This window comes from Apium graveolens, chromosome 4 (genome assembly GCF_009905375.1).
Source record: "Apium graveolens cultivar Ventura chromosome 4, ASM990537v1, whole genome shotgun sequence".
In the NCBI taxonomy this organism is placed as follows: domain Eukaryota; kingdom Viridiplantae; phylum Streptophyta; class Magnoliopsida; order Apiales; family Apiaceae; genus Apium; species Apium graveolens.
The window spans coordinates 302,363,705-302,378,110 of record NC_133650.1 but is presented as its reverse complement, the minus strand read 5'-3'; the positions used below and the strand labels follow the sequence as shown (position 1 = coordinate 302,378,110).

At 35.7% G+C, this 14,406-nt stretch overlaps 1 protein-coding gene across 1 annotated transcript; it reads left to right on the top strand.

The window, feature by feature from the left end:
• Positions 1–613: 613 nt before the first annotated feature.
• LOC141721442 (sodium transporter HKT1-like) lies at positions 614–3,295 on the top strand. Its single transcript, XM_074524370.1, has 3 exons — positions 614–1,886; positions 2,455–2,679; positions 2,881–3,295. The coding sequence occupies exons 1-3, from the start codon at positions 700–702 to the stop codon at positions 3,065–3,067; spliced, it is 1,599 nt and encodes a 532-aa protein (XP_074380471.1). The 5' UTR covers positions 614–699; the 3' UTR covers positions 3,068–3,295.
• Positions 3,296–14,406: the final 11,111 nt, after the last annotated feature.

The window sequence follows — 14,406 nt, the reverse complement described above, 5'->3', positions numbered from 1 at the left end:
AGGGGAGGTTTGACGTTCGAGTCATAAGTCGGTTACTTATCAAAAAGAAATTATATATGTATTTAAAAAAAATTGATCAATTTATATAAAAAACAAATTGACCAATTTTTGATTAAAAATTAAAATTACTCTTATAATATTTAAAAAAAAACTAAAAATTATATATTAAAGTAGATTAAATCTAATTTCCACTGATGTAATTTTTTTTAAAGTTGGATGGACCTGAAGTCACCCTCAGCAAATATAATACAAGTAGGGGTTATTTTTGTAAATACATGTGGCATGTTTCAATTATTACAAAAATGTCATTCAATATTTATATAGAAAAGTAATATAATTTCAGGTAAGTCACCTGAGATCAATCTTATGCTCTATTTTGTTTAGTTATAAAATATCAATAAATTTCGGTCAAATTTTAGTCAATTTGAGATGTGACACCCAAAAAATGGACGGAAGGACTATTCATTCAACAAAATTCTACATAGATTCTTTTTATTCTCTCTAACTATAACCATATATATGACTCATCAAAAGTTTTGAATTTTGGGTCCCATAAAAACATGTGGTGGCTAACTAGAGCTCATATTTATATAAGTGATCATCAAATGCCACACTTATGTACCAAGTACTTAGAACTAGCCATGCAATTCAAAGCCACCCAATAAGTCTCTGATCTGATATCAAGTAGTAGCAGCAAAAATGAAGAACATGTTTAGAACTAGTGCAGAGAAACTAGTCTTTTTGTTGGAGAGATTATGCACAAGAGTGTTAGATGCATACAACTTCTGCAAATGTTTGTTGTTGTCTTTCTTTTACCATCTCTTCTTCTTGTTTGTTCATTATGTCCCTCCTTTCTTCATTCATCTCCTCTACTACACTTCCTTCTCTCTGATGGGCTTCTTACTTTTGAAGATCTCGTCGCCTTCATCGAGGGCTAGAGACATCGATTTGTTCTTCACTGCTGTCTCTGCTATCTCTCTGTCAAGCATGTCAACTGTTGAAATGGAAGTTTTTTCCAATTTTCAGCTTCTTATTCTGACCTTTTTGATGCTAATAGGTGGGGAAGTTTTTCTTTCCCTTATTAAACTACAAATATCGAAATTCAACAACAAACATACACTGTCTGTCACCTCACTACCTAAAAACCCTGCTTTAAAATCTCTTACAAACTCCGAAAACCAAATCGAGATTGGCTTGACAGATCAAGATACAATCAATACTTTCGAAAAACCAGATGATCAGGAGAGATTTCGCATTTCTTGTATCAACTGTTTGAGTTACTCAATTGTAGCTTATCTTCTTGCAACTCACATGTTCGGATCCTTCTTCTTATCCCTCTATATGCAGTCTGTCCCAAGTGCAAAACAAGTACTTGACAACAAAGGGATTAAGATCAGTTTATTCTCAGTTTTCGCCACGATTTCTTCGTTTGCAAACTGTGGTTTCCTTCCAACAAATGAGAGTATGATGCTGTTCAAGAAAAACACAGGCCTTCTTCTCATTTTAATCCCTCAATGCCTAGTTGGAAGCACCTTATATCCTTTCTGTCTCCTACTACTACTCAAAGTCTTGAAAATTTTCACGAAAAGGCCCGAGTTCAGTTACGTCTTGAATTACCACAACAAATTAGGGTACAGAAATTTGATGTCTAAGAGGAGTTGTTGCTATATTGCAGCAACAGTGGTGGGATTCATCATAGTTCAGTTTGCGATTTTCGCGTCAATGGAGTGGAATAACAATAGTTCTGGTGCATTTGAAGGCCTTGATTCATATGAGAAACTGGTGGCAATTTTATTTCAAGTTACAAACACAAGACACACTGGTGAATCTGTGTTAGATATCTCAACCATCTCTCCAGCTGTCCTCGTGCTATTTGTTGCTATGATGTGAGTACTATTCTCTTGCTCTCCATTCATTTTCTGTACTCATTGTTATTTCTTGTCACTTACCTGCATGATTAAATGCCTTTCGGGTACGCAAGTTTGGAATGATTAAGTTCCAATCATAAACGTGGTCTTTCACTTGAACAAAATGACAATTATTAGGATAGAGAAATGTTAGAGGTCCTAAAATTTTTATCAATCAATTTTAAAAAGTCGGTTTGATCTCTTCTATCTCCTTCTTTTCTCCAAACTCCATTATAAAAAAATTCTAAATTTTTTTCTCTCATTTATTAAATAACTATACTAGCAAAAAAAAATTTACGAGTCATATGTCATTTTCTAAAACATCCAAATACGAAAATAAACTAATACTATATATCAAATAAAAACAATCAAACATAGGATTGAATAATTTCAGAATAAAACAACACTTCCATGATTATTAGCCATGTGATAAAGATTCATAAGAATATAATTCTTAATTAAGACTTAATAAAATGCTATTTCCCATACCATCTGAGACTTGTGACTTGTGAATCTGATACTCTTAAGTCTTAACTTTCATATACAGGTATATTCCTCCATATGCTTCAGTTCTAGCAGTTAGAAATGGCGAAAATACTTCAAACATTGACGACAAAATTACACACAGAACATCTAAATGGAAACATCTGCGGCTCTCAGAACCTACTTATATAATAATCTTCGTCATTCTCGTCTGTATATCAGAGAGAAAGGGCCTAAAGGAAGATCCAGTGAATTTCAGTGTCTTCAACATCATTTTCGAAGTGATTAGGTACGTTAAAATATATTTCCAGATCTTCTTACTTTTATTTATCTTGCATGCATGAACGCTAACGCAACCAAAGAGTTAGCCAACGTAGGTTGGTGCAGTACTTGAGCTCTTATCCCCCTTACGAGAAGGTCATAAATTCACATCACTCTCAACTTTTACATAAAATCTAACCAAACTTTATGGTGCGATTATGTTTTGCAGTGCATACGGGAACGTGGGATTCACAATGGGATATAGTTGCGGAAGACGAATAAATTCAGATTTAAGTTGCAAAGACGCGTATTATGGATTTGCAGGAAGATGGACTGACAGCGGAAAAAGCATTCTCATTGCTGTCATGCTCTTTGGACGCCTTAAGACGCACAAGGGATACACATACACTCTTTAGAATGTATTTTCCCTTGCTTATATTTACATGTAATGTACATACCTTTCTGTACTGCAGATGGGTACGTATATCTTCATTCTGAGCCTGTAATTTCAGAAAATTTCTGTACATAGTGTATCGGCGATAATGATATCATGGTCTGTCTGTCTGTCGACGTAGGGATGTTAAGAGTTCGAGTCACAAGTTTGGCCCTAAGGGCAGTATTATAAGATGTTAAGAGTTCGAGTCTCTGAGTTTTGTTATTAGTCAGTAATATGCTGGGCTAGTTTTAATGTTGAAAATTGTAAAAATTTAGAACAGTTCTTTTTATTTTCGGAACAAATAAAGTTCCCAACTAACCAAACATAAGTACCTTATTCCACCGTTTTTTCTATACGTTGTTTGATTTTTGCACACATTTCTAAGTGATTTGATCACATAATTAGAATAATAATTTTCAACATTTTCTTTTTGGAAGTAAAAATATATAACTAAAATTTTAATTTACAAAAAGAAAATTTTTAAAAAAATATTATTTAATTTATGCGGTCAAAAAACTTAGAATTATATACAAAAAAGTCAAATGATATAAAAAACAGAGTGAGTAATACAAAACTTTGCAAAATCACAGCTCGACTGCGCAGCTATAGTTGCAGATTGTTGATACTTGATGGTTGGTCCTATATTTAGGTTTAACGGTAAAGATAACTATATCATTATCATATTATTAAATAATTATAAATAAAATAAATATTATTTTACTTTAAATAAAAACTTGGGAGAAAAAAATAAAATTCAAATAAATAAATTAAAAGAATGTTTGGTTAGGAAATGGGACCATCGTTAAAGTTGATATTTTATTTTATATTTTAACATCAAAATATATTTTCTGATCTCAAATTATAATGCTTATAATTATTTTAGCTTTAGTATCGGACTTACCTTAATGAAAAAGAATAATAATGAAAAGACAAACGAACTACCTGTGCAATCTGCAACTCTCTCGACAACCCTCATATAATGCAGAGCTTGGGGCCTCTTATTAAGTTCTGTACTCCACACCTGACCAATGACAGATGTATTGAACTTGGCCCTGACCCAAACTCAATTACGTTCATATCCAGGTCTAGATTTTTTGTCCTTGACAAATTGTTAGTATACCATTATGATTGCGCATTTGTTTGCACTTGGGACCTGGGGTCCTCCAATAACCAATATTAGTTGAAAAATTTATATTCTTTGTACTTGGGACTTGGGTCCTCCAATAATCAATATTCACCAAAAAATTTATATACATTCTAGAAATCACTTTCAAATTTTCTAATCTGATCCCAAATTCACGTAATAAGCACTAACTTAAATGAATTTGGTGTATTTTAACTAATCTTCTAATCATAAGTCAAAATGGCTAGTAATCATCAATATTAAACATGAAGAATTGAAAATTTAAGTATTCGTCGTCTTCTTTCAATAATTGTTTTCACTCTACTCACTTGAATCAATGTCCTTCCATATTATAAAACTACAGAATATTATAATATATCACTGCAAATTACAGTATGTTCAAGAAGAAATAAACTATAATTTGAACCCACTGAAACTTGTGTTAGAAAATGGAACTTTGAGGCATAATTAAATTATGTTCTTGATGTAATTTCCGGAAACTAATAGTTGGAAGTTGTTCCTTGCTAAGAGGACTCAAACTTTCATGTTTGGATCTAAGACATTTCTTGGTGGAATTCATAAATAGATAAAGTTGAAATTACTAGCTTGAAATGGGTTCGTGGTTGATTAAGTTATAAAAACCTGAGTACTACATTGATATGGTAAAAGAGTGTTGGTGGCTTTATATTGTATGACATGCAAGTGTAGTGCACAACTACTAAGGCATGTGGGTATACATGGGTGTAGTAGTGTGGGCCTCGCGCGCACATACTCGCGCGCCGCCGCCGCCGCCACGCCACGACTCGACTCGGGTCCGGTCCGATCCGGTCGGGTCGAAGGGCGATTTGGGCGAATGTCTCGGCGACTCGCGTACGCGAGGCGACCTGGATGAGGGATTTTACTATTACTTTAATTAAATAAATAAATAATGACTTAATATAATATTTTAATATAAATATTATATGTTAGAATTTGTTAGTGGGCCTAGAATTTATGGGCTTGGGCTTGGTAAATTGGGTATGTCTAACTGTTGCAATTCTAAATAATATTCATATTAAAATATATTTTAAGTAAAAGATTTATTTGAATTAAAAACAGATCGGTTACATTTTTTTTATCAGTGAGTAACCCTAGCAGCCTACTCCTCTGTCTCTCTCCCTTTATGAAAAACATACATACATAGGTTTTGGGTGACTGAGGTCTGATCGCCGTTGAGCATCGCGCTGCTGTGAGCCCGGTGTTCTGTTGCTGTTTTATCCTGGGAGGGTTATTGCGGTATCTGGACACAGTAAGTGAGGGCAATAAACTCTTCAAGAACAACCTCTTCATCTTGAGGGATTGGTGACTCAGCTGTCAAAACTTCATTACGATAAACTTTCTTTCTCGTCTTGCTTTATTTAACAATTTCTGATTATTTTATATTTTCGACCTTCGTGGCTTGTTTTCGTTATTGGAGATTAGCCTTGTTCTTGTTATTCGTTATATAACTGCCTCGTTGTGTTAATTTAGTCGTCGTACTATTGTTTTTCCCAACAATCTTGAAGAGTTTATTTGTTATATTACAATTTAACAAGATGGTTAACGAAAGTGAGACTCCTGTTAATGTTAATAAGACTCATGTTGATGGCGGTTCTGGTTCTGGAGTTACTGCGTCCACCATAAATTGGACCACATACAGATTTTCTCAGCCTATTGATTTATCGGGCATGCCTGATAAATTCAGTGGGGGGCTTCTTTTTCTCGCTGGCAGAAAAAGATGAAGCTCTGGTTAACTGTTAAGGGATCTATGGTCGGTGGTGCAGTATGATCCTCATGTTGTGGATCAAGAAAAGGCTGAAACTATGATTGTTTATGCGCTATGGCCTGAGAAGTATGGGGTGGCTAGGGCAGCCATTCTGGCTGCTTTAGCGAACACTCCGTTTGATGTTTATTCATCGGATGCCTATAGTGCTAAGCAGTTGTGGGAGAAGCTGGACCAAACCCATAATACCGATTCTCAAGGTCTTGAGAAGTATTCTGTGGCGAGGTTTCTTGAGTTCAAGCTGATGGATACCGGGTCCAAGACTGAGCAAGTACATGAGTTTAAGATGTTGGTGCATGATCTGGGTGAGTCTGGAATGGACTTACCTGAGAAGTTTAAGGTGATGGATGTGATTGAAAAACTCCCTAAGTCTTGCGAGGAGTTTGCTCTCTCCATGAAAAGACAGATTGGAGAGATCATATGGACAAACCTTATGCTGGACATCTCTGTGCAGGAATAACACAAGTCCAAATAAGGACATGTGATGTCTGTTGAATATGGGAGCAGTTTCAAGGTGAACGTAGTGACTGTTGGGCAGAAAAGGAAATCTGTCAGTAAGAAGGATAACACTAAACCTAAAACTGACAAGAACAAGGCTAAGAAACCAAAGGCAAACAAACCATGTTGCTCTTGTGGACAGGCTGGTCATTGGAGCAAGGACTGTCATGCGAAGAAAGCTGGAGCGGTAGCTCAAGTAAATATTGTGCTTGGACTTGCAACCACTAGTGGGCCTGTGGCTAACATGGTTGTTGGTGAGGTTGTTGCTTCTGAAGCCAACGACAGGTATGTTAACTACAACCCTGAACTACTTTCCACTTATCTGTCTAATGAATGGTTGATTGATACTGGAGCTAATGTGCATATTTGTGCTGATATTACTCTGTTTGTATCTTATCAACAGACTCATGGAGTGACAGTGATGATGGGGAATGCTAATGCCGCACAAGTGCTTGGAATAGGAAACGTGGACCAGAAGTTTGCTTCTGGGCGGATTCTATCTCTCACTAGAGTGCATCATGTTCCCTCTATTCGTAGAAATATTATTAGTGGAAGTTGTTTAGTTAAAAATGGCTTTGAACTTTCTCTGAAATGTAATAAAGTAGTTATTACGCATACTGGTACATTTTTTGGCCAGGGTTACTTGTCTGGCGGTTTATTTTAAATAAATGTGGAGCCTGTTTTGGGCAGTTTAATTAATGATAATGTTGCACCTTCTGTTAATTGTGTAGAATCATCTGATTTGTGGCACTTACGACTAGGTCATTTAAATTTTGGTGCTCTAAAGAGCTCTAAAGATTATGATGAATTTAGAGTTGATTCCAAAGTATGCCATTGATAAGAAAACTAAATGTCAAGTATGTATGACTGCTAAACTAACAAGAAAACCATTTCATAATGTTGTTAGGGATTATGACTTGTTATATTTTGTACACACAGACATATGTGAATTTGGTGGTGTGTTGACTAAGGATCATTGTAGATATTTCATTACCTTTATAGATGATTGTAGTAGATATTGTTATGTTTATTTGCTTAAACATAAAGATGAAGCACTAGATAAATTCATTATGTTTAAAATTGAATTTTAAACACAAACATGCAAAGTACTTAAAAGGTTGAGATCGAATAGAGGTGGTGAGTATACGAGTACCTCATTTAATGAATTTTGCGCAAGCAATGGTATAGTTCATGAGGTGACTCCATCATAAACACCTGAGTCTAATGGGGTGTGTGACGACTGAGAATTTTGCGACGTAATTAAGTGAATAAAGTGAGATTTATGTGAAGTGATTATAATTATTTGATTAAGTGTTGATTAATTGTCTTTACTGTATATTAGAATCTAGGAGCGTAAGTAGAAGCGTTCCAATTTAAACAGTCAGCTTTGGAGTTAAGTTGTGTTGTTGGGCCGTCAGGAAGAACGGAACCCGTCCTAAAAAGGGGTTAAGATATTTAAAATGTGAACTATGTGTTATTATGTGAAATGAAATGTTTAAGTAAAATATTACGTCCTAGTGACGTGTCGGTCGATAATGAGAAGCGTAATTGAAACGTTGAGCGTCGGGCCGTCAGGCTGAACGTGATCCGGTACGCATAAAAAAGAATAAAGATTAAAGAAGGACAAATTTTCTGATCAGACATGAGTTGTGATGTATTTGTATGTGTGTGATTGCTTGTCTGTGTGCATGACTACGTGATCTATTGACATTTATATGAATTTAAGGGAATTGTTTGATTTAAATAAGGTTTATTTAACCTTCGCGCATTTTTATAAAATTATCTGAGTAAGATAAAGGCATGAGATTTATTCTGTTATCGTCATAATAGTCCTAGAGACTTTCTAAAAATGATAGACGGATTTATTTCATGATCGTTGTTTTTAAAATGATTTTTATGTGATAAAATGCTATTATTAGCACAAACTTGTAAAAATCGTATAAAATCAACCGTATACTCAAAAGTCTTTTGTGTGAGTAATGGTTGGAAAGCTAATTTTGAGATTTACGTTTTAAAATTGTCAATCGCTATAATTTTCAACTTTCTGAGAGAGATACATTTATTATTCCACCAATATTCTATGGGAGTAAAAAGAGAAAGGAAAATCAATTTAAAAAGGGAATTAGTAAAGTACTAAATTGCCCTTGTCCTTATCATTTATAAACTCATTTCTCCCCCTTCCTTTTCTTTCTTTCTCCCGTGAACACTTTTCTCTCTTTCTCTCTTTCTTCCTCACTCTCTCTCGGTTACTCTCTCTCTCTCTCTCGGCTCTCTTCTCTCTCTCGGTATACCTCTTGTTCCTTTGATAAATCTCACCAATTCTTCCCAAAATCTCTTGATAAACACATATATGTAGGTAAAAGAGTGTGCATGTGTGTATATCTACTTGCATGTAGATGTGTATGCTCGATGTGTGTGTGTTTACCCGAGAGCTTCTCGGTTCTTGTTGTTCTTGTTGATATCATCTTGTTTAAGCATGATTCTTTACAAATGAATGGTATATGAGATGTGCATGTTAGTTGTTTTGAGAAATTAATGGAAAAACGGGGGTTTCGTGGTTGGACACCCTCGAATGAGGGTACCACCGTGAAGCCACCGCCACCGGTGATGAACTCCGGTCAACCGGTGGTGAGTGATGATGCTATAACTGAGCTCTAACATTCATAAATCTTATCTTTGGTGATTGCATGTAGTGATTTGTTTAAAACCCGAATGGGTTTTTGATTTCTAAAAGTTAATGAGTTGATTATTGATGATTTAAATGGTTGTGGATGTTTATTCTAGGATGACGATGATGAATTAGAATGATTAATGATTTAAGGATTGAGAAAAACGTTTGCATGTGTTATTTCTTGAAAAACCCGAATGGAATCTTGATTTTTAGAAGATCAAAATGATTTTTAGTAATGGAAATGACTTGTTGATGTTTATCCTTGGAAATAATTGGATAATTAGAGTGTTTGGTAGATAAATTACTTAAATGGTTGCATGCATGTCTTGATTGTTGGAAAATTCGAATAAGGGTTTGTGTTTCTTTTGAGATTTAAGTATGTTGATTGATAAAAATGATTTTTATGATTGTTTTAAAGGTATTTGGACTTGTATAGTTGATTGGATGCTTGAAAAAATTAAAATTGAGGATTGCATATTGAAGATGTTGGTTCGACATTGTACTAATAAAAGGGAAAATTGATTTAGTGACTTGATCTTGGTATAATCTAAGTTTAACTAGGAAGAAATGAGATTGCATGTTGATTTAAAATAGGAATTGATGATGCATGTCATTGTTTGGTTGTCGAATTATGATTTGTGGTTAAGGCCGAATGGATTATAACATTTAAAAAGGTCAAACTCTAATTTAAGAGCTTGAATGGATCATGAAGATTAATTAGGGATTGTATGTGAGATTTTTTGCCTAATTTGCTATGTTTGGTTCGAATTAAAGTATAAAAGAAAGGGAATGATTGATTTGTGTTATCTATGGTTGTCGTGTTGGTTTAAAGATAACTTTAGGGTCGTTATTATAAGTATTGTCGTTTGTTTATTCGTATAAGGATTTCAAGTATAAAGAGCTATGTGTACCAGTATAAAGGTGTAAAGGTTAAGAATAAAGTATATGATGTGTGATGTGCTATGTGCTTATGTGTATAAGCTATACTCGTATATTTGAGTCAAGAGTATAATCGAGCCATCGTAATGAGTGATCGTTCCGGGAACGAGAGTTGAGAAACTGATTAAGGTTTTGGTTTTTATTGTAGATTCGGAGCGTGAGGGCATTCAGGCTAGGAAAGGAAAGGGTATACTAGGTGGCAGTAGTTCAACCTTCAGGAAAGCGAATTCAGGCAAGTAACTCTCATTACTTGTGAAAATGGTTATAGAGAGGTTATTGTTCATACCATGTAGAGTATGGAACTGATTAAATAGTGAACCCCTGTTAATGACTTGAGATACCCTGTCTTTGATCTTGATAAATTGTTATTGATAAGCTTACTGATTCAACCCTTTGGTAACCTGTCTTTTCTGTTCAAGTTATTTGTTAAGCCATGAACTGTTATAAACCCTATAATTACCTTTACGAACCCTTTGTAATGATACCTTATTTCTTGATCACCCTATTGATCCTTGAAACAGATATTGATTCTTCTAATTTAAGTACCTTGTCATCCCCGATTCAGAATCCTTAGAGTTGTTCCTTGCTTGTCTTTGAATCACTTCCTTAACTTTGTTTTCTTGAAATTTGACTTAAGAATGAGTTTCGACTCGAAAGAGTCTGAATGATTTCATATTCTTGGTAATGATAAAATGAATTTAGAAAAACCTACTTTTTCCAACTCAAGGTTTTCCAAACGAATTCCTGGTGGATTGGATTGGGACGTAAGAGGCTAGTGAGACTAGTCCAGTCATGGTAAGAGGCTAGCAGGGCTAGTCCAATTTAAGCTGAAATTATGACGATTGGTACCTTAAAGACCGGATGGAGGCCAGTACGGGTTGATCACCCGTATTATAATGAAATGAAAAGAGAAAGTGATCCAATCAAGGGTTCTATATTGATTATTTAAAATGGAACTGAAACATCCTGTTCAGTAATTGGTTCTTGAAAATGAAAATGGTTTATATTGCTTTGAAAAGAGTTGATTGTGATATTGTGATATTGTGAAGCTTAAAGCTCGTGAACCCTGATTTTAATCTGTTGATCATATAATTGGTTTCATATAGTGAAATATTATTGCTTTCCTATCTGAAAGATCTGTTCTGATCCTTTAATGATTTATGATGAATGTCGGCTTTCACCCTGCTTCGAGCCTTGTTCCTTGAAAGCCCCACATTTTTCCTTCATAACCCTTCCTTAACCCAAAAGATGTAAATCTGCGACCTAGAACAAATAAAGTAGAATGCCCTGAGGTTGGTAAAGTAAATTGTGGATTTCATATCATAGAACTGCTTTATAGGTACTTGCTGAGTTTTATACTCATATGTTTTGTTTTAATCTAACCATGGCAGTTAAGCAAGAAGATGGCTAGGCTTAGGCGCACTGCTTGTAAGAGCGTACCTAGTGGTCCTTATCGTGTTGAGGGCTTCCGGTTGCCAGAGCAAGTAGTGGTAATTCTGAGTGAGCAAGCGCTTAGAAGGAAAATTGTAAAGATACAATGGGTTATCTGTCGGTTCCAAGCCAGGATCGACTATGTATATTTAAAATTATTTTGGGGTTGTAAGTTATATTTTATGATTGGTAGTTGTAATCTTGTCTCATACTTTATCATGTTTGATCCTGTTGGTAGCTAATCGGGGTTTAAGCTTATTTAGTTATTAGATTAAAGGTGTGTGGGTCCTCATTTCCTAACCCCGAGATTGAAGGCGTCACAGGGTGGCAGAGCGAAAGAACATAACTTTTAAAGATATGATTAACAGTATGCTGATTAATTCGGGGTTTCCTAAGTACATGTGGGGAGAGGCTCTAAATACGGCTTGCCATATTCTGAACAGAGTCTTTCTGAAACACATGGAAAAGACTCCTTATGAATTATGGAGAAAGCGTAAAACTAGTTTGAATTATCTTCGTGTGTGGGGGTGCCTTGCCAAGGTACTTGTCCCTGAACACAAGAGAAAGAAACTAGGACCGAAAATTGTTGATTGTGTCTTTTTGGGCTATCTTGAAACCACAATTTCTATGAGATTTTTAGTCTTAAAATCTGACATAGATGGTATTGTGGCAAATACGATAGTTGAGTTTCGTGATGCAAAATTCTTTGAGGATGTGTTCCCTATAAAGATTGGTATACCTCAAGGTATTTCTGATGATGATCCCACTCGCACATCGAGTTCCATTCCCGATCATATGGAAATAATGTCGAATGTGGAGGTGGATCCTGATAGTAGCTCTACTCCTAACGAAGTAGAGGAACCTAGAAGGAGTAAGCGTGCAAGGGTAGTCAAGGACTTTGGAAGGGATTATGTCACTTACAATGTCGAGGACGAACCTTTAACTTTCTGTCAGGCCATGGATTCTTCGGAGTCGAGGCACTGGAAAGGCGCTGTGAAGAGTGAGATGGACTCAATTATTTCTAACGGAACATGGGAGTTAGTCGATCTCCCTCTTGGGTGTTCTACTATATGATGTAAATGGATTTTCAAGAGGAAGTTAAACCCAGATGGCTCAATAGATAAGTACAAGGCTAGTTGCTAAGGGCTTTAGGCAAAGAAAATAAATTGACTATTATGATACATACTCTCCTGTTGCTAGAATGACAACAATCAGATTGCTTATTGCATTGGCTTCCATACATGGTCTTATCATCCATGTAAAGATAGCTTTTCTTCATGGTGACCTTGAAGAAGAGATTTATATGGATCAACCTGAGGGATTTGTTACTTCTAGTAACGAGAGGAAAGTATGTAAGTTAGTCAAATCCATTTATGGCCTAAAACAAGCTCCTATAGACTGGCATAAGAAGTTTGATAAAACTGTTTTAGGCTTTGAGTTATTAGTTAATGAAAGTGACAAGTGTGTCTACTATAAGGTTAAAGGAAATGAATGTGTGATTGTGTGCTTATATGTGGATGATATTTTGTTATTTGGAACCAATATTGAGATTATTAACGAGACAAAGAATTTTTTGAAAAGGCACTTTGAGATGAAGGATATGGGTGAAGCTAGTGTGATTCTTGGGATCAAGTTGACTCAGTCAGCTGATGGAATAACCTTGTCACAGTCTCATTATATAGAGAAATCTATACTTGAGAAGTATGGTTATTCAAATTGTAGAATTGCTAGTACTCCATTCGATCCTAAAGATGGCCTTATCAAGAATAGTTCTGGTGTTCCTGTGTCTCAGTTAAGGTATTCTCAAATTATTGGTAGTTTGCAATATCTTGCTAATGTGACTAGATATTTCTTACTCTGTGTCTAAGTTAGCTAGATATACAAACTGTCCGAACAAGACTCATAGGGAGGCACTGGATAGAGTTCTTAGATATCTTAAGGGAACTATTTCCCTTGGTTTGCATTACCGGAGATTTCCGGGGGTACTCGAGGGGTACAGTGATGCAAGTTGAATAGCTAAGAAATCCGGTTCCAATGGAGTGACTGGATATCTGTTTACCCTTGGGGGTGCAACAGTGTATTGGAAGTCTTCTAGACAGACTTTAATTACTCGTTCTACGTTCGAGGCTGAGTTGTGTGCATTGGATGCCACGAGGACGGAGGCTAAATGGTTACATGGACTGATGTCAATGTTACCTGTAGTAAGCAAACCGCTTCCCGCCATTTCTGTTCATTGTGATAGCCGTACAACTATCGAAAAGATCAGAAGTGTGAAGTATAATGCTAACACAAAGAGACACATCCAAGTTAGACTTAAGTCTATAAAGGGTCATGTGTCTGATAGGATTATTGCTATAGAGTTCATAGGAACTCAGGATAATATAGTTGATCCTTTGACTAAGGGGCTTGAGCATGCTCTGGTCCTTAAGTCGAGGTTGGGGATGAGACTGATAACCCATCATGGTTCATCTACAGCGGGAACCCAATACACCTGAGAGGAGATCCCTCGAAGTGTATTCAATGTGGTAATAACAAGTTGTAAGGATGAATCAGTAGTACATTTACTATATATAGATTGATATTTACGTATTTGAGTCTACTCCCTGGAAACCTCAAAAAGATACTGAAACTGCTAGTATAGCAAGAGTTTTTAAAACTTTGAATGGGGTCAAGTTGTAAGACGAGATGTTAGCAGTACATCTTTGGAAATGCCCATCTAAGCGAATATTATTGTGAGATCGCAATTAGAGGAAAAGGTTATTCCTCGAAGCATTCGACGAACAGGAGAGATAAGACCATAACGTCTCAAAGCCGTAGATCTGACCATAGCATTTGACTTGTCGTTGTCTATGGAGT